This window comes from Neolamprologus multifasciatus, chromosome 1 (assembly GCF_963576455.1).
Source record: "Neolamprologus multifasciatus chromosome 1, fNeoMul1.2, whole genome shotgun sequence".
NCBI lineage: Eukaryota > Metazoa > Chordata > Actinopteri > Cichliformes > Cichlidae > Neolamprologus > Neolamprologus multifasciatus.
This window is the reverse complement of record NC_140439.1, coordinates 10766170-10787159: the sequence shown is the minus strand read 5'-3', so window position 1 is coordinate 10787159 and position 20990 is coordinate 10766170. Positions and strand designations below refer to the sequence as shown.

General features: G+C 41.1%; 2 protein-coding genes and 1 long non-coding RNA gene across 8 annotated transcripts in view; 2 read left to right on the top strand and 1 right to left on the bottom strand.

Moving 5' to 3' along the window:
* trip4 (thyroid hormone receptor interactor 4) overlaps positions 1 to 6032 on the top strand; it is an 86660-nt gene extending 80628 nt beyond the window's left edge. Inside the window, exon 12 of one of the 2 annotated variants that reach the window (XM_085166473.1) lies at positions 5886 to 6032. In XM_085166473.1, the coding sequence (XP_085022599.1) occupies positions 5886 to 6032 (147 nt within the window). The remainder of the gene's footprint in view (positions 1 to 5885) is intronic. The other variant, XM_085166465.1, reaches the window with a different exon arrangement.
* Positions 5294 to 16741, bottom strand: LOC146525340 (uncharacterized). Of its 2 annotated transcripts, XR_014875118.1 has the most exons (3): positions 16638 to 16741; positions 12527 to 12672; positions 5294 to 11681 (listed from the first exon to the last, which is right to left on the bottom strand). It is a non-coding gene; the product is annotated as an uncharacterized LOC146525340 (long non-coding RNA). The 2 variants fall into 2 exon arrangements; XR_014875117.1 differs by having other exon boundaries at positions 5294 to 12672.
* znf609b (zinc finger protein 609b) overlaps positions 16673 to 20990 on the top strand; it is an 81629-nt gene continuing 77311 nt past the window's right edge. For 2 of the 4 annotated variants that reach the window (XM_085166443.1, XM_085166428.1), the window contains exon 1: positions 16675 to 17133. The gene's annotated coding sequence lies outside the window, so the exon portion shown is untranslated. Of the gene's footprint in view, positions 17138 to 20990 lie in introns of all 4 variants that reach the window. The other 2 variants (XM_085166454.1, XM_085166437.1) reach the window with 2 other exon arrangements.

The following is a 20990-nucleotide window of genomic DNA, read 5'->3' as shown; positions in this document are numbered from 1 at the left end:
ACATAAATTATTCAGTAGCAATTACACAAGAATATCCAGTAATGTCCCTGCCTACAATTAAACACATTCACTTACTGAAAACCATCTGCTGTGGCAAATGGGTGCAAGCCTTTGACCACAAACTTAGTCACTGCTCGGTGACATTTGTCTATCCTGGCCTGAAAGGAGACGCTACCGGTAGACTGCAGCGAGAACTGCCAGCATCTGAGCCAGACTCTGTCTGTCTCTCTCATCATGGTCACCTAAACGCACAGTAATGGCAGGTTTTGTAATAAGGCAGATCGCGCTAACATAATATGCACTGTTAGTTGATTATTTACCTGCCGCATTAACGGGAGAGGACGTGCAAACGTTACCGCTGCTGCTGGGTTGAGATTCACGAGTCCGGAGCGGAATTAAAAACACGACATTCATTTAAGGTTATCGTGTGTTTTGTGAGCAAATGCTTTTGCATATTCGTAGTGTTTCCTCCCTTAAATGAAATATCTACTTTACAAGTATTGCAAGTTGCCCTGTTGTCATCCGTTCTCGTAAAGTATAACCAAAGTTTTGAGCGTTTGAGCCGCTTACGCGCCATGTTTCCTGCCAGGTAAATGACGCTCCGCAACGTGGTGACGTCATTCGGGGCGACTGGAATCGATAAGGGAATCGTTTGCAAAAATGGCAAACAATTCCAAGGAATTGAAACAGTGGGAACCGGTTCTCAACAAGAACCGGTTTTCGATACCCATCCCTACTGGTAACCTATCCAAGGTGAACCCTTCCTCTCGCCCTGAGGTAGCTGGGATAAATATAAATATATTTGGATATATTTATATTAACACGAGATCAAATGAAGAGCTCTCCTCAGCTCTACAGAGCTTTCCTTTGATATCTTTCCTTTAGAGTTTTGGTTTTCTCTCACCTTCTCTTATCAGAGGTTCTATCACAGCACTCTACTGTGCTCAGAGAAAAGGCTTTTGAAAACAGACGTAAGTTGTTTGGCACATCCATTTTCACACATAAACTCTGGACAATATTGGGAGAATCGCAGCATTACATTTCTAAAAGTAAATTTTCAGCGCTGCTTCAGACTCATTCTTACTGAGAATCCTCCTTTTGGGTGAGCCGAGGCTACTGTGTACACAGCGTGTGCAAGATGAAGCACAAAATACACCCATTCACCACGAACTGTCTAGTTAGGTGAAGTGTTCTCACATGAGCACAATTTGACATCGCAGACTGTGAGCTTGGTGGTTAAAGCTGTTTACAGGTTTGCAGTACAGGTCTGAAATTGTCTTTGGTAAGTGGAACATAGCAAAGCATTTATCGGCCAAAGGGCTGGATGGACTCTAAAACAAAGTGAAGATTGAATTGACAGTGACCAGGTGCCTGTTATTTGTAGTAAATGCTAATCCTTCTCCGTGTCTGCTGGAGGTGAGGTGTGAATAGGACCTGTTTGCCAACACATTCACCATAACACCTTCAGGAGGTGATATGTCAATGCCGTGTTGTCACCTTGTTGCACTGAACCCAGGTGGCTTAAAGATTCATTAATAGATCCTCCCGAAGTTGAGACCTTAAGACGATCTCTGCAGCTTAAGTGTCACGTAAAGAAGCCCACATTTTCTGAATTAAACTGAGTATTGGAGCTTTTTTGAATAACCTGCCGTCTTCGACCTACTACTGGTTTACTCAACTGTTCACAAAATGAATTAAAATGCAGCACGCTGGCTGTCCTTAAAATTGCATAACTAGTCATTTTATAAGGAAATCCAATGCTTCCCACAGATTGACCTCTTTGGGGTGCGGTTGGGTGGTTTGTGTTCATCAGGCTTCCAGATATTTGGAGTCAGCCAGCATCGCTCCATCTTTGGTTTTAGATGAATTAACACAGGTTGGAAAACTGTTGTTGTAGGCAAAGAGTTTTAATCAGCTTGAGTAACTCTGTGCCTCGTCTCTTCTGTTAGTGTGCTACGTGCTCTGCTCCATCCCTCCCCCTCTCATACACAGTGACAGCCATAGACTGAAGTCTTTGGACAGCAGAGGAGAGAAATTAGCATGACTATGCAGTACTGTGAAAAAGGTTCGAGTCACCCCTCGTTCTATACTTTTTGCTAGGAAAATGGGAAGTAATTGAGGTGCAGTTATTTTTTTTGAAATGTGGAAACATGCATGGTAATGCAGCATATAACACAAAAACAGAGCAAGCTCAAAATTCAGTATTTGGTGACAGCCTGAACTCTTTTAAGCTAGCTTTCTTTAAGTAGTGTTCAGGGATATTTCTCCGGGCTTCTTGAAGGACATTCAAAGCTCTTCGTTGGATGTTGGCTGCCTTTTGTTGTGCTCTCTGTCAAGATGATCCCACACTGCTTCAAAAAAGTTGAGGTCTGGGCTCTGGGGAGGCCGATCCAAAAAGACCGATAGTCTTCCGCTGTGTGTTTTTCTATCTAAGTATAATTTGTAATGCTATGGCAGTGTGTTTGGCATCATTGTCATACTGAAAAATGAAGCTTTTGTCAATCATATGCTTTCCATTCTGCATTCATAATTACATAAATTACATACATTTTGACAAGATCGCCAACACTACTGGCTGAAATGTAGCCTAAACCATGACAGAGCCTCCATCAAGCGTTATTTACCGTTGTTACTGTTGTACCTCTCTCTGATCTGAATTTTAAAAAATAAAATAAAATTCTTTTTGCTTAGTTGTCTGCCATGTAAAGACACAACACTGGTCCAAAGAAGCAATTTGAAAGACTTTCAGAAAGCCTGGAGGACTGTATGTGTTTTTCATTATGACTAACAGGATTTTATGACCTATCACTTTTAGAGGGTGTCAGGGTGGGGGCTTTGTTTTTACGTCAGGTTGCCATTGTCACCGACACAAAGTAACATGGACAGTCTAGTTAACAAATGCTTCAAGTGCTTCTTTCGATATCATGTTTGTTTCAGTAAAAATATACACAAATGTCACTGTGTCAAATTGCCAGTGGCAATTTTTCCTCGATTTTGATCCCAGCTGTCACTCACACAGCACTAAAAGGAAGTTTTTGTGACTTTGTTTTTTTTTTTTTTAAAAGGCTGAACAAGTCAGAGAAGTTGAAGTGTTAGAGAAGCCTTCAGGGAAAATAAAGTCTGCTTACGCTGGCACAACACCGCTCTGACTTCAGCTCTTCGGAGTTCAGCTGCCATCTCGATATTTTATGGTTTAGTCATTGCGCTCTTAACATCTAATATTTATTTTCCTCCTAAAATACATGCTACAATATAACCACTCTTAGACCTCGTCTGCTGGATGGCTCAGAAAAGCCTTTTTAACTTAGGCTGCGTTTCTGTGTGGGTGAATGTATCATTACAGTAATCTTGGATAACCTTTTGGCAGCACTCACCTAACAAAATTCCAGGGGTGTTTCCACACCTAAGCAGCACTCGCTCCTGGCAGAACAGACACACACTGACAGCCATTCAGAGAGGTTTGGAAATGGTGAGCAAACAGCACTTCTCCTTAACACCTTATTTATGCTGCTACTACCCACAGAGTTCAGCCATAACATGACAACATGAAAAGAAAGCATAAGTGACAACCACCGCCCCTGCCTGTCACACTTGTATCATTTTTTCCCCCTGCCTCAGCCACTGGGTGGGGGGGGAAGCAGCCAGTTAATGTCGTAGTTTGACAAACAGGAGGCTTGTGTGAGGCTGAGAGACGCCGAGTTATTATTTGCTTCGCAGTAAGAGACGGGGTCAACAAGGGGTATCGAAAACCGGCAGAGGTTGTCCTGTGCAGAATAGGGACGGAGCAGTAGACCGCGGGCTGTGTTAGAGAAATTCTGAATGTGATGAAAATCCGGAATGCCGTTCTGACAGACAACAAGTTGCACTCGCGATAGATTAGGAGGTCAGCTCCGGTCAATTGCTGCGAGGGTTTTTGTTTACGCGCCATAGCTACAGGCATTCGTATAAATAGCAACTCGATAAAATCCCTCTTCAACATTCTCAGCTGTTTCATCGGTGTAAACAGTCGCAGCAGAGGTTCCCATGAGTTTGGTGAGCAACGAGTTGTAACCGTGGATCCACAACAAAAGCGGCTGCCGGTGTATGGTTTTACAAATAGAAGAGCATTAATCAGCAAGTTTGTGCAGGTGCTGCTTCAACTACCAAATCCAAAAGATTACCAAGAAATCCTTCACTGATGCATTCTTGGCAGATTGGAAGACATAGACACAGACATAGACACAGACATAAATTTGTAATATTTATTTGTTATACTTTTTACTGCACACATAAATAACTTTTATTTTTCTGCACACTGCAGTATCCAGTTTCTATGTCGACTGTTAGGGCAGTGAGGATACAGGAGTTGTAGAAAAAAATCAGCTAAACCAAGCTAGTGCTACAGGATCAGCTCAACTAATTACATAACAACAACATGATAATGAAAATTTCCATAAAATTGTCAGATGATGTGGTTCTCCAGGCTCATCCCGTTATTTTCCTCTAAGCTCCTCTTGGGCTATCTTAGGCCTGACTTAGCTGTTGTAGAGCCTACGATGCAGCCTTGCTAATTGGCCACTCCTAGTTGTGGTCTTTTTCTTTCTGGTTCTTACTGTCTCTCTAAAAATGCAAAAACTGTGAAGGCGTAAATGCACAGAAGGAAATGACGATGCTGAACAGGTGAACCACAGTAGTTTTGCTGGCAGTGTCAACCTGACATGTAGTTACTCGGGATTTGCACATCAGGTTACTACCCAAAGAAGTCTGAATTAGTCATCAGATGAAAAGATCTTGTGCCAGAGTTGGCCAGGCTTTTTTTTATGTAATTTAGCAAAGTCAAATCAGTCCTTCCTGTCCTTGAGAGCTGTGCATATTGAGGTAAACCCTCAGTATTTACATCCTGACGCCTCCTCATGATTGTACACCAGGGCAATGATACGGGTAGCTTCTTCTCTTCCTGCCGTGTGATGTGAAGGAGGTTTTCTTAACTGAGGAACCAGTAATATGACCATGTACACCAGTGGTTTTGCGCTCTAGTGAGCCTCAACTTTTCACTTTACATTCGAAAGATCCCCACTTTGAGACCAGGAGGAGACACAAACAAGCTAGTGTGATCAAGACCATATAAATGTTAGGGTTGCATCAGGAAAGACATCCAGTGCTTAAAAAAATAAATCTCTGTTATGCATCCAGATGCCCATCCACTATGGCGACCCCTTGGAAAATAATGGAGCAGAGCTGAAAGTACCTTCTTCTGTTCACCTGATCGTTTGGAAACTCCAGAAGTTTTCTGCTTGTTTTTTTTAATTGTTGGTTTGTTTGTTTTTTAGCATAGTGACGATTTCTGTCAAGAGGGCTGATCTTGATCTTTAAACTACACAGGGGTTAACTGTCCAATGAGCCTTTAAAAATTATGAGACTATACAAAGTGGCTTTAATTCTAAACAGTTATTACAATGTTTATATTAAACCAATTGAATTAAAGCGTGACTGGTTCATTTTAAATCCACTGTGGTGGTGAAAGAGAGGATTATACGACACTCCTTTACATTTCAGGTAGTGTTAGATCCATACACGTACTCCTTTTTATCAGCTTTGTGTGTTTAGCCGTAGTTGCTGTTGAATTATACTGAATCCAAATCAGGGCTGTATATGTATATTAAAAGGCTGTGGGCTAATCTCTCTTTGTCAGTGAATAAAAGGTCTCCCTGGTCTTTTTTCCTCATCATCTCAGTGCCTCCGTCTCTCTCTCGGCTTGTCTTTGTGCATCTACCCGAGTCCGCCTGTAATCAGCAGGCCTTGAGCTCTCAGAAAGGTCACCCTGTCCCTTTGATGGTGTTTTGATTCATCCCTTCCTCTTTTCTCCACTCCCACCCTTCCCTTTCACCCCCATTTTTTTCTCACAGGGAAACTGGAGAGCCACTACCACCAGGGTGCCAAGAAGGGACTGGTCCCATCAGCTGCAGATTGACGGTAAACGAGAAGCTGAAGAGGACAAAAAAAGCAACTTTTTCCCCCCCACCGCTATTTTTGCCAGGAGTTTCCAGAGCTGACATATTATTAGTATCAGTTTGGTCTTTGTTTTGAATTCCTGGTATTTGTATTTAATGAATCAATCCTGGTTAATTGTATAGAATACAAAATTGTACGATTACACCTTTTGTGAATGCATAAATAATTTTCTTTCTTGTTTCAATTAAAGAACGCGTTTGGCAAAATGGAAAAAGACTCTTTTGAAATGTTTCAATGATGCCATTTTCTCAGGGCGCAAGAGATCATTTTCTTTTTTTAATGTTTTTATTAACCTGTCTGTTTAAATGAGGTGACAGGGGAAAAATGAGTTCAGCTTTATTTTTAGTTGAGAGCATAATAACCACAGGAGAAATGCGGTTCATCTCTTCTCGACAGAAGCAAGCCTGTCATTACCCTTCTCACACCTAAAGCCTCATTTAGACCAACAATAGCAGTGTTAAAAAAACACACACACATACACAGAGCCCTCTCATTAATTTCAACGAAGCCGTTTCATTGGCACGGCAGGAGGAAAGGCAGAAAAATTGATCATGTTCCTGCAGCGTGATCTAACATCACCCAGCAACACACTGATTAGACTAATCAAATATACGGCTGGTCCACGCACTGTAAACTTGAGCATTGTGTCAGTTACTTTGTTTCCCCCGCAGTCTTTAAATACACAGAGAGAGTTATTGCTGCCGCGATAACCTTTCAGAGTCCCTCCTCAACCCTAAACCGCCGTCTGATAAGCCCTCAGACTCGGCAACTCATTCAGCTGCTCGGATGGTATTTCATCTCCTCTGCCGTACCTGCAGCAACATGCCCGCATGGAGGAAAACCCTTGGAAGCAGGGGTATTTTCAGTCATAACACCACAGATTAGCTGGCCTGTGTCTGTGCTCCCAGCTCACCACATGACTTTAAACTAGTTTTTAAAAATTTTTACCCAAAGTCATCACCTTTTTTTTTTTTTTTCTTCAGTTGATTGAACGATAAAGGTAAGAATTTCTCCTGGATCTGGTTCGTCGCACATCTTCTCTTGCTTTAAAAAAGAAAAACACCAAATCTCCAGCGAGCCTTCCAGACCTGCATGCTCAGACAACTACCAGTGAAATCATTTATTGAGTTTATATTCAGGCACACATAAAGTCTTTGACACCTCTGTTATTAAGTGCTGCTGTGACAGGCTCTGATTGATATTTCTGACATGCACATTTCTACCTGCTCTTGAGCTGCTGCGTGTTTACCTCCTTGCAAATGTGTTGAGTGGCTCTTTGACTAAGCTGTTTCTTGCCCTGGGGCGTATTTCACCGTGAAAAGCATAGCATGACTCACCAACACACACACACACACACACCCATCCCGAGTTGTTATGTTTTCGCCTGTGCCTGGCATTGTAATTCTCCGTTGATTAGTTTAGATTTACTCTTGTTTGAGTTGCAGATTAGCTACAACTCTCTGCTCCACTTCATTCAGAACGAGGAGGCATAATTGCACCAACCCTCCCAGTAATCTCCCACCCGGAGAATGTAAGAGGCCTCTTTTGTAAAGTTTCTCAATAGGTGTTTTTTCAAGAGAGGTTGCTTAAGAATTTACTATATTCATCCTGCAGTGAATCAACGATGACAGCTACTTGCCCTGTGGGTGGCCTTTTCTTCTGTCTTCGGGATCGGGGGCATTTCTTCGGATGAGAACAGACATCCAAGTTCACATAAACAAGGGCTCTGTGCTGCTACGCTGCACAATTAAGCGCATGCAGTTTTTACTAAGCCTCTTTAGATAACCACCATGAGATCATATGCTGTTGGTTTTTCGTGCACAAAAGATGATGCGATGTGTGGAGGAAATGCTCGAGGTGATCCATTTTATATAGTAAACCTGACACGAAGTCGGAGCCACGGTGAACTGCAACAGATGAAAGTGCTAGCAGCAAATCATCCGGATTTTAAAGTGTCTGTAAAGTGTTTTTTCTCAAAGCATTTCTAAACATGCTAGTTTTCTCTAGAAAGCGTGACTTATTTCTATTTCCACACAATCACAAAACTATTTTAGTGAGTGGGGGTGGGGGGGTCGAGAACTGGAGAAAAGTATCATCAAGAAATTCAAAGAACAGACAAAACCAGACAGAAGCAAAAGGTTTCAAAGATCCTTGATCAAATAAAAAACTAATGCTACCCCAGAACAACTGCAAAGACACTAGAATTGTGGTCTCAAAGAAGACAATCACTAGAACCCTGAACGGAACTGTGAGGTTGCATACCAAGAAAAACTTCTACAGAAGAGACCCCCTCAAGCAACTTCAACGTAATTCAAAATACAAGTATGAGGAGGACAACCTGGAGAAAGATTTTGCGTACTGGAAGCTCATCCTTCGGTCAGATGAGACGACACTAGAGCTGTTTTCCCACAGAGGCTGTTTGTGTTTGAAATAAAAAGGGAGTGGTGAACAATGCCAAGAGCATCATCCCCACAGCGAAACATGGTGGGGGTATTATGATGTCGGGGGTGTTTCAGTGCATCTGGAACTGGGAATCTCGTCAAGGTGAAAGGAATCATGAATAAAGAAGGATATGTGACCACAAGTTTCAACAACAAAACTGTGTCTGTGTTGTCACTTTGTCTTCCAACACGACAGTGACCCCCAACATGTGTCACTCCTGGTCAAGAGCTACCACCAGAAAACCAAAGTGAATGTTATTGACCGGACTGTCAAAGACACAGGTTCATACCAGACCATTGAATTTGGAGGAGATTGAGAGATTTGGCAAATAAGAACGGGCTGGGATTGCACAGGAGATGTGTGTCTGACTTTTGTCACACACGCGTATCCTTGTGGCTGTTTCCTAGCTAAAAGGATACACAAATGACTGTTAGCATCAGGGGAGTTAATCATTTTGACTCTGGTAGTTTTTGTGAAATTATTTTGTTTTCAAAGTAACATAATGGCAGTGATTCAGCTTCTTCATCACACACCAACCACCCTGCTGTTAATTCTGCTGGTGAACAAGGGAGAGGAACTAATCAGAGTAGATGAAGCAATATAACAAGCATGGCATCATCCAATTTTGAGCACCACCTGTTTCAGAAGCAGGAACTCCAAGTACAATTCCTGCCACCCTCCAACTTTGATCCGTTTAGCTGAAGTTATAAATTAAATTAGACATAAATAGGATAATCTGTTTATTTGTCATTAGGGCTGAAATGATGCCCAACTGAATTTTCTAAATGAAAAGAAATGTAATTGACTCCTTTCCAACAGCATGCCCTCCTCACCGTCGAGCCAAGTTTCCAGTTGTAGAAGCAGCAGGACCTTTGTGTGCTTGCTGAGAGACTGATTGGTCTGAGGGCACAGGGTCCCATCCTCCACCGCCACCCCCATCCCCACAGGCCTGGAAGAGGAATTAGTGCTTCGCAGCACTTCAGAAGAGGTGGTGGCAGGCTGGGGAACAATACAAACCCGGTAACAGCTTATGGCTCATCCATCTCATAATCTGTCATGGATCGCTGCCTGTCAAGCCATGGTGGTTGTACAAAAGGAAATTTTGAGGAATGAGTGGGTCAATATTTGCTCATTTAAGACAGCTTGACCGCAAAATCTGACGCAATGGTCGCTCGTTACTTCAAAAACATCCTGGGATTTAAGACGGTGTTTTCATCTCAAGCCATCAGGACTTTCAAATGGTTTGTGTGTGACTTGAGAAGCCAGATGCCACTTGAAGATAGATCTGTAAGCTTAATTTAGCACATTTGATGGTAGGGGAATTATGTTTGGAGGGAGTTTACCTAGGTGTTTCCTGCTCCACTAAGCCAACTCAGCTGTAGCATCGTATTTACTGTGCAGCCACTGAACTTCTCATTTAACTTGGCATTTCCCAAACTGCTGCACAATTAATTTCTATAGCTCATACCCGCTTCTTCACAGTCCTCACAGCTTTTTTGTTTTTTTTCGCATGAAATCCCATTCCTTCATCACAACTGATGTTGATGCATAAACTAAAAGAGCACAATTGCTATCTTTTCCATTCAGTGTAGACTCTACATAGTCCACAGATCTAAGGTTGGGCCCCATTGGAGGAGGGAATGCGCATGAGTCTTTTGAAAGCTTATATTCCCTCAAGGGCAGTGAGAAATACACACAGTGGGAGCGATAAGAAGTGGATCTCTTTATGTGACCACAGCTCAAGAAGAGCTATGACCTGCTTGCACCTTAAATGTTCATATCAGATCTATAAATTACCTTCTCCACAAATAATCCTGATCGGAGAAATAAATAAATAAAAGAAACGATCTCAGATTCCGAAAGCCTGCTGACCTGACTTCCAGGATTCACAAAGGGAGTGCAGTTGCATCTGTCCAATTAAAAATGGATTTCCCATCACAAACGGCTTTCAATTGCTGGCCATTTCTAAAGATCCACTGATAAGAGGTCAATTTAATCCCTGACCTTTGACCTTGCTGTGCTCCTGAATGAGAGGGTATCTGTAGTGACACAAATGGAGTAGGTGATACTTAAAATTATGGCCATGTTGATTTTTCTCAAAGTCAATTCGACAGAAGCGCCGAGGGAAATTGCTCCAAAACTTCAAACTAAACAGACTCTGGGGTCTTTAAATCAGAATAAAATGCCCACCTACAGAATCCCCCACCAAGAAGTCTTCACAGCTTTCGGGTCTTATTAATTCACATAATGCCACACTGTAGACATTACTGTAGACCGTCTGTCTTCATGGCCTCCTCTGTCAGGAGGATTAAATCTCCGAACACAGTGATTTGTGAAGCCTTAGTCTCTTGCATATGTAAAATAGTCCCTTCCAGGCTTCTGTTTTCTCAGGAGCAAGCACTGTAACAGATACATAACATGATTACTCTGGATTAACTATTTGCATATTGCTATATGATAGACAATAAATACAAACACTTTTTTTTGCCAACAGCTTGTTTGTATAAAGAGTTGCAGATGTGTGAGAAAACTGCTGCAATTTGAGGACACGAAAGATTAAAACTTTTAGGAAGGGGGAAAAAAATTGACTGTCTTCTAATCACCAAACTGACAATAAAGCTTTTGTTCTCAGTCTCTTACATGCAAAGATGTCTTTTGCAAATGCCTCATGACTGTGGTATGATTTCTGTTTGACTAATTGGGTCAAACCCCAAGTTTGTCCCAAATTAGATGCTTCATACAAATTTAGAACATGCAGTAAAAGATGTCATTGCTTTCATGCTTGATCTCATTTTGCTTGTCAGAGGAGGGGCGCGTTGCTATGAGCGCAATCTAGACAAAAGAGTACATCTTTAACAGTCTGAACCCCCACCCCACAGTTTCCTTTGATTGAGCCTTTTTATGCATTATTTAGGTCACATATTTGACCTGAGATTAGTCTAGGAAGCAGATTGATCTTACAACTTTGCTTTAAAATAATCTCCCCAGCATAATGTATCCCATATTACTTTACTGACGTCCATGTTCATTATGTTGATTAATTTGTGGCTCTTAAGTGACCTTATATTCAACAAGGGTGATTTCTCCTCGTCTTAATCTACTTTGTTGTGTGCATGACTCCAATCCATTACACGACCTTCGCTGATGGCTACGACCAGACAAGTCAGGTCATCAAATCCCAACAACTGCAACTCATCTTCTGTCCGTCTCATTCTCTCGCAATGCGGGGTTCACTCATTCACTGCTTCCTGTGAAAAAGAGGAGTGTACAGAGAGTAACGCTGTAACACTTTATAATACAGCCCCCAACTAAAAGCATAATTACCCTGTAATTCAATGGCATTTCGATGTACTTTATGTGAAATAAGAACGTAAATATATTTACCTACAAACACTTAAAGGTAGGTAAACTAGAAAAAGAGTTTTACAAGTTTTACAGGAAACAAAGAAATGATTATACTGTAAATAATTTTAAGTACTGCCAAATTTCTTGGTAGTTTTGCTGAAAAACAAACTATATTTCCCTATCGTATGTTGTTATAGTAATACTGTAATAGTGGGATACACTATCGCCTAATTTCCAGGTATTTTAGAGGTAAAGAAACATTCCTTTCCTGTGCAGTCCTTTTAAAAGTTATGTTTGAACTGTGAAAGAAAAAATATAAAGTTAATAATACAGCCTGCCCCCTGAAAAGCGTATTTATAAAGCAAAGTGTCGAAATATAGTTTGTTTATATGTAAAGTTAGCATGGAAGGCACCTTAAGGACAAAGGTCAGTCTTTCAAGGACGCCCGTTTTGGACTGAGAAGACAGAAGGTTTGAAAGAGGAGTAAAGGAGACCATCTATGTCCGCCGTGAACGACCATCATTAAACAGAGGTGTCGGCTTACGACATCAGCTATGAGCCACCTGCAATGCAGTCCTGAAATCCCTTCCCAGGGGTTTCAACTCCCATTCACACCTTGCCTCAGGTAACCTCAATAGTTTACGTGATAGTGGGGTGGGGTAAGGTCTAACAGAGGTTTCACCTGTCTGCCCGGGTGATGGGGATGACCCACGGCTTTTTTGACACCTCAGCTTACGTGACTACTCACAAGATCAATAGTAGGTTAACGACCTTCAGGACCACCTCCAAAGAAGACAGCCTCCTCTAGAGGTTTATTACACGGGACCGAAAAAGCCTCTTGGATTCCTCCTTTTCTAAGCTGTGAAGGCTACCATGACCTGGATGACCAAGAGCCTACACAGACAGAAAGAATGGATGGTTCTAAAGAGCTCGCTGAGTTGGAAGATGGTGCTGTAATAGGATATCACCATTACAGCAAGTCAATTTGTAACATTTCTTCACTTGTCGATGTTCCACCATCAGCTGTAAGTGGTATAATTCCATACTGGAAGTGTTTAGGAACCACAGGAACTCGGACACAAAGTGGCACATCATGTTGGGTTACAGAGCGGGGTCACCAACTGCTAAGGCCAATTGTACATAAAAGTCACTAACACTAACTGCAGGGTTTCAAATGTCATTAACATCAGCACAAAAACCGTACACTGGGAGCTTCATGGCACTGGTTACTATGACGGGAGCAGATCCTGTAGGTGTAACATGTAGGTGGCCAATTGTTTTTGTTTGTTTAAAGCACTTTTTAAACAGTCTCTCTATTATTGTTGGAATATAAAGAGCTTTGAGGTGACTGGTGTTGCGATTGGTGCTATCTAAATAAAACTGAATTGACTTGGATTAATAAAAACTCTTACCATTCCCGCCATCGCCATTTTCATTTGGTGCTAATATTTTTTAAGTGGTACTAAACACAAAGTACAGTCAAAGACGATGGGATTGTAATGGTTTCGTGAGGAATTTAATTGTAAACCAAATGAAAGATTTCAACAATGATGGCGCTGAGAAACAAGGTTATTACCCTTCATTCTCAAGGGGGGAATGAATGCCTGCATGTAAGAGATGCTTGGAACGTTTCAGTCAAAGAAAACAATAAACAAGTTAATGTCCTGCACTAGAAAAAAATCAATCAGAGCAGATGTAAATGTAACAAGATTAAATCAGCAGTGTTAACAGTACATGTCACATTTGTATCTTTACATTTAGACTTAATCTGTTCAAAACACAAGATGTTATGTAAAAAAATTAAGCTTAGATACCTTGCAATTTAAAAGATGTATTGTTAGCACAAACATTAATGATGGGACATTTCAGTCTGGAGCAGAGTGAGGACTAAAATGTGAAAGCATAAATGTGTATGAGAAAAACAGTCCATTCAGTAGGCTTTGCCTTTTTAATCTAGGTAAGGACGATACATTTTTATTTTCTGTGACTGTTTTATTTCATGTCATTTTATTCTGTTGCATCAGTTTCTTCAACAAGGCTGTTAGCTGATATGGATTTTCAAACATGTGCTAAAGAACAAGTTTCTTACAGATGGGCTTTGAGGCTTTACAGTTTCTTTTATAGAGTAATGGAAAGATGATCACATGAATCAAGCCAGCCCCTCTGTGATTCCACATGGCTGGCTGATTAACCCTTCTTCACTGATGGAAAACACATGGCGTCCACACAGCTTGTTCATTTCAGGTTTTAGCTGGTGTGACGCTAAGCAGCGAGAGCACTTGGTTTGGAGCCATACAGCCTTGAAGGGCAGCCTTCATCAGAAAGCTGTCCCCCTCCGGTCCCCACTGGCCACTGACTGTTATTTAGCTTTCCAATGGAGGCTGGCTGTTCCCTCGGGAGAGCAAGAGTGTGCCTGCCAGCAGGAATGCATTGGAGGCAATAGAGGAAGATGGAGGATGGTAAGTAGCTGCTGCCGCTGTGTTTCCCTCTGTGTGAAAATGAGTCCATTAATTCAGCCCCCTCCCCTGCCTCTCTCCGAGCCCTCCCTGTGCCTGTTGTCTCTGTTTGTTAGCGAGATGATTCCTTCTGTCATGTCAAAGGCAACATTATCATATTCTTGTTGCCTGGGAAACCAGCACTGAGCGAGACAACGACTTAAAGCCTTCATGGTGTTTGAAGCTGGTACACATGAAAGGTTATCCGTGGAGCTGGGAGAACTGGATTCATGACATGTCTAAGGGTCTTATTGTAGGAATCTTTTCCTTTCCAGCTTAATGTTTTCTGAGAAACTCCCCATCAGTTGTTGTTATAGATTCACTTCAGTAAAATCTGAACCCAGCTGGCAGTCACTAAGGTAACATGTCCTATTTGCCTCAAGCGTGAAGATCAAGTTTTTGCCTCCGCGTTGCTTTCTTGTGTAGAATCACAGTTTTTACGGATTTAAAAGTGTTGTCATTCAACAAAATGCACATTTGGTTCCCCTTTTTTAAAACCAAGTTAGAGTACATTCATCATGATGCGTCAGTGCTGCCACGTTCTAACGACAAAACACAATAAGTCACATACTAAGTGTATTTGATCATTTATAAGCCAGTTACGTGAACATTTGGGTTGCCAGGTTGTGACAAATCCCTTTGGTCAGTGTTTACCCCTGTCCAGAGTAACACCTGCTTTATTGTTTAGGTAAGCTCTTTAGTTCATCAGGTAGACCGCTCCACTGAACTGTTCAGCCACTTTCCATCTGGAAAAGGCTGGTAGGGAAAATATGAACAACAATGCACTTTTTAAACATGTAACATTCCAGGGCAGACCAGGATTACTCTAAAAACCATTTATCAGTTTCCCCCCTGCAGATCTGATGGCTTATTACACGGTGATGAATCCATATGTGACTGCCTAATAATAATAATTAATAATTCCCTAATGAATTTTTTATACACAATTAATTCAGTTTTTTTTACATGGTCACTCCAAGCTCCGTTAGTAAGTGTTATTATGTGTATGTGTGTTATTACTCTTTAACAGACTAAGTGTGATTTAGTAGTTTTTAGAACAACTTTTACCAGCAAAATCTTGAAGTAATAATTTTCTGAACTACTTTATCAGTGACTCATATTGTTGTCAAGAAAGTTTGGTCCATTTTTCTCTACAATGTCCCTTTAATTCGCTGAGTTTGTGGGCTTGTTTTCACCATGTGTTTGACAGTTAGTATGAGGTGTTTCTGTTGATTTGGAATTTGCTAAATATGCCGCTGTTCATTACTGACAAACTCTGGTCTGGATACTGTTTGAAACATGTTTTACACACTTAACATGCTAACTGAGGTCTCTAGAGACTAAAATGTACCACCTGGATTCCCCCCCCCCTCCCCCCCGTTTTTTACAATTTCCCTGAGCATTGTAGGGTCTGACCTTGTGGTAAATTTGCTAGGACGTTATACTACTTAGAAAATCGTATCTACACACACCTGAACCCCTCAGACCAGCAAACTGCTAAAACATCTGCACTTATAGAGGCAGTCGGATTTTGGCAGTACTTGTTTGAGACTGACCCTCTTAATTCCTATGGAAGCAGTAAGGGTAGCTAGAGTCCTGTCACACGACTGATTTAAAAATATACCTATGATGTTGACCTTTTGATAGGCCAAGAGTGACTGGCATATTGTTTGGAGTGTACTGACAATATCATTAGTTGTGTCTTATAAACACATGATGAAGGCCAGACAATTTATGTCTGACTTCCCATTATCACACAGTCATCAACAAATCATCATCATCAGATTATTAGCATTTCTATCCCTGAACTGTAATGTAGCAAAACAGTGGTCTATTGTCTACTATTTGGTATTTTCTAATGTATTAGACACTTTTATGTGAAGGCATTATTTTAAATATTTTTAATGTCAAATCACATCATTTTTAAAAAATGAAGAGTCACTTCAGTGAGTAAACTACAGACAATTTATGGAGGATTATTGGTGTCTTTTCTGGATCATGGAAGGCTACATTTAACATTTTGATGTTTTGGGCTGCTAGTTGCATTTGGTAATTGTGCTCTGTCCTACATTTAGCAATAAATCTGAAATCGGTGTTATTTATAGGAAAACAGTATTATTTATAGATAGCTTAAAGAAGCCTTACTCCATTATAACTGAGAGAGGAAAAGATTCAACTTATGACCTCAGTATTTTTAAAAATCCTGGCTACGGCCTTGTCTCTGTGTAAACCCACAGCAGCGGCTAGAACTCAACGCATTCAGTGGGGGCTGGACTAGCTGGTGCATATCCCCTCGCTGAAAACTAACACACACACGCACACAGTCACAGTCCAGGTTGGTTAATCCAGTTCCATGCATTGTACCTGACGTATCCCAGTCCATTCCGAGAGGAACTTCTCTATCCTGGATTTCCTAATCGCTGCTGCTGGTTGGCTACATTGTATCAGTTCCCACACGAAGAACCAGCACGGCGCTCATCCAGAGACGGTGAATACGGAGGAATTAACCTGGATTGAAAGCTATTCGCTGTGGGAATAATTGACAGAGGGTCGCTGGAGAGCACCGGACTTGTGTCTGGCTTGAGACGGCACCGATAAAAATGCGCTCGGGACTCGGCTGTTTACGCTGTGGACGGTATCTCGAAGTGTGATGGCAGAAGTCCAGTGAATCGCTGGCCTCCCCTCCTCTCTTGTGTTGGATGTCTTGGGGAGTGCGCTGCCACTGCTTTCTGGTGCTTCAGATTTTTTTTTAGAGGTTTTCTTATAAGTAAAGCATAATTACCGTTGATTTGTTCTTTTTATGGAGCATACACCACCATGGGCAGACCACGGTTTGGAATAGGAGTGTCTAGCTAAGTCGGTAAGTAAGTACATTTTTTTTCTTCTTTTTTTTCTTCTTATTGTTGATAGTGCTACGAGTCGTTAGCCATTTAACGTTAGCCTTGTGTGCATGGCAAGCTGGCTAGCTTTACGTTATGTAGCCAACACAGCATGCAGCAGCAAGCTAGCCAAGGCTGACTGCACTCTGAGCTCATTGTTTCAGTCTGCCAGAGAGCTAACGTTACACTTAGATTAGCTCATTACACCGAGCTAAGTTAGCTCTATCTGCTTCTTGAACTTCGGCTAACGTGTGAAAGTGAAGCTTGTACCATAACCGTTAAAGCACTGCTAACAGATTCTTTAAGTTGAGCTCACGGGTCGTGACAGTTACCCTCGGGGACTGCAATATTTATTAGCCCCAGAATACACTTGGCTGACTTCACTAATAGTTTTTGTTTTTAAACGACCCCCCCCCCCCCCCTTCCATGTTTGGAAATAAAATAAGGATCTGGGCAGATTTGAAGCTGCAAATTCCGCCAGTGAAGTGACCACAGTGTTTCCCAATCTGGGTACCGGGGACTCCCAGGGGGTCTCGTTAGCGAATTGCGAGGGGCACTTAAGAAGACATGAAAATGAAAGCCTGATCTTTTAACGTGTTACTAGTGATGATTTAGCAGAGTGTGAGGATCTGTGTGAATCTGTTTGAAACCGCACGTCTACTAGTGTTAACACACACACACGCAGAGCAGTGTAAACAAGTGCTACAACTCTTGTTACAGGTTGTGGCTTCAGACAAAGTGCTCTGTATTAAAGCTAAAGCTCAGCTAAAAAATTTACAAAATGGTGGATCATGTTAATATGTAGCTATGGTTAGGACTTCCATGGGACCCCCCCCCCCCCCAAAACAAACAAACAAACAAACAAACAAACAAAAAAAAAACTAAACAAGTCACGTTTTGTCAGCTCATGTTCTTGGGGGTGTCCCATCTCAGTGAATTGAGTCCTTCAGCTCAAGCACAAGATTTCCGTTTTAACAAGACCACTGTGGGCTAACCCTGTGCTCTACCCCATGGTCTGTGCTGCTCCATGGACTGTAACAGGACCACATTAAAGACTAGCAAAGTAGTCTCAGTCTAGTACTTAGCTGCAGGTTAAAGTGTTCAACATATTCATTAGTCAAGATACAAGACTGCAGTAGTGTTAAATCTATCTATCTATCTATCTATCTATCTATCTATCTATCTATCTATCTATCTATCTATCTATCTATCTATCTATCTATCTATCTATCTATCTATCTATCTATCTATCTATATATATATATATATATATATATATATATATATATATATATATCAAAAACGCTCCAGTGTGCAGAATTTTTTTTTTAAAACAGCATGGGTTCATTGGGGAAAAAGTGAGACATGGTTTTAATTGTTGTGCAAGCTTGCAACATAAACGTGTCACAGGCTTTGCACAATCCTGCTTAATGTGTACTGGCCTAGTGCTGGCAGTCAATTAAATATGATTTGTTGAGGACATTTGTCATTTTTGTTGCACATTTCTGTTTTTGCAAGAACAACCTCTAAGTGCTTACAATACAACACGCAAGGTCTTCCATGTGGCATGCCTAAGTGTAAGGATATCTGGCGTGGGTGGATGATCTCGCAATGAGATATTTGCAAGCGGTTGCAGAACCTTCAGATATTATTACAGAGTACTCGAGGTAGATGGATAAGTAGGTGAAGCTGATGTCATTTTCCAATAATAGGTTATGAGATTGAAGTACAGAAATGAAACAAACTACAATTTGTCCACCATGAAGCCTTAACAATTTAAATTTAGTGATAGAAGTAACTATCTTCTTGCTTTAAGAGTGAAATACTGTCTGAGCCATCGACTGTACCATCCACCCAAGCCGTAAATGAGGTGAAACCAATGCAAATGAGTGGAATGAGTGGTTCTTTTGTTAATAAAATGTATTTGTTTACACAAATCTACTACAGTTGACAGTAACTGAATAGTCAATCATTAAACATGTCACTGGTTTCTCAAGAGCCTCAGGCATTCCTGGCTAATGCTTCATTTACTATTAAATCAGGTTGGATACATTGTCTCGCGAAAACTCTGGACACCATTTGAAGACACTTTTCTGCATTCTAATATTAAGCTACTTTGGAATAATGTGCATGAAGCGTTTGTTCCCTATTCGGCAATGTGGAACATTGGAAGTTGTTTGAGTCCAGGCCAGTCTGCAGCAGACCTGTGGTTTTCTCATACCAGCTTTTTGGCATAGAGGTGTACGAGTTCCTCATTTAAGACTTGGTATGCAGTTATTAAGGCCTGACGTGACTTAATGATTTCAAGTGACTTATGTGAAATAATGTCAAGTCAATAGAAAGTCACGCACGTGACCCAAGGCAGCATAAAATGCATTCGTTCTGAGGTTTTGTGACGGTTCATATTATTTTCAGTACAGCTAGCCAAATAACCTATATCAGAGCGGGCAGCAAAAGGATCACCTTAACCAGACTAACATTAATTTGCTAGTGGTTCCAATAAATGATTGAGGTCTTTTACGCATGCTGAAAGAGTGTTTGGTCACTGCGTATTATTACCGACTTGTTTTGTATTGATTTCTTTTTGAACACTTTGTTTTACTTAGAGGTTTATTACTCATTCTTCTCATGTCTTTGTCACATTGAAATCAATACAAAAGACGGTAATATAACAGTGTTAAGCCCAGAGGATTTGCCCTGAAATTGAATTCATACATGTGAAAGCACTGGTGTCCCTTTTAATAATAGCAATGTTTCCACAGAGCAAACATGTCCTTTGCTATTTTTTCTTTTGGTGGACAAAATTGAGCAATTTCACTGTAAGGCATAGAGCTGGCATAGCTTTCTTTCCAGCTCAGTACCTTTTCAAAGGCAGTTCCTCTCCATCTGATTAACTTTTTTTTTTTTTTTAGTAGTAATTTGTTTTAATCATTGTAAGGGTGTTAGGATCCTTGTTATAGCATGGCAGATAGATTTTATACAGTCTGACAGACCATAGCTTGTGAAGTGACTGAACACGAGAGCAACGCCACTTGAGGAAATTCCCATTTCCTTATTCAACAGTCTGATGTCCTTGATAACTCAGCTGCTGGTATGTAATGTTTTTAAAGGACAGCAACTGACTGTAAAAGTGACTAATGTACATGATGGCACTGGACTTTGGCTCAGATTTGTTTTGCGTTAACTGTGACCAGTCTTTCACCTTTTTAAAATCTGTTGTGCCTCAGACTATATACCAAAGAAACACTGTGCAAGAAGAGCATTAAAAAGTGTTTGTTTTGAGGTCCAGGGCATTAGATTAGTCCACGACAAGGGGATTATGTTGGCTTTGTAAGGCTGCCGTCATGTCGTGGCCACACACCAGCTGATAGCAAACTCAGAAAGGATTTAACTTATATCCTCGAAGGTAGCTGGTCATTCGAAGGCTTATGGTGCCTTTTATTTTCAAACCACTTGAATTAAGCCTTTTTTACAGGTGCGCACATATCCACATATTCAATTATACTCCTGGGTTTTACATTAGCAATGAAATGGATCATGAGGAATGAGACGCATATGCATTCCACAGTTCCCTTTGTGAAGTGGCGAGTGCTTTAATGCAGTTAGTGTTAATAGGCTGGTTGTGATTAGATGAAAATCTTTGTACTTTAAAACATACATGCAGCGTTTCTCCAAGGTTAAGATTCTTTTGAAGCGATCCACTCTGAGTGATGGGGGGGATGGGCTTATTGAAGCACTGCAGGGAAGCTCTAACATGGAACGCTTGAGTGCCTTCAGAAAAACAGCATTACCTACATGACCTGACCTCCAAATTGTAGTCCGTAATTGTTAATGCAAT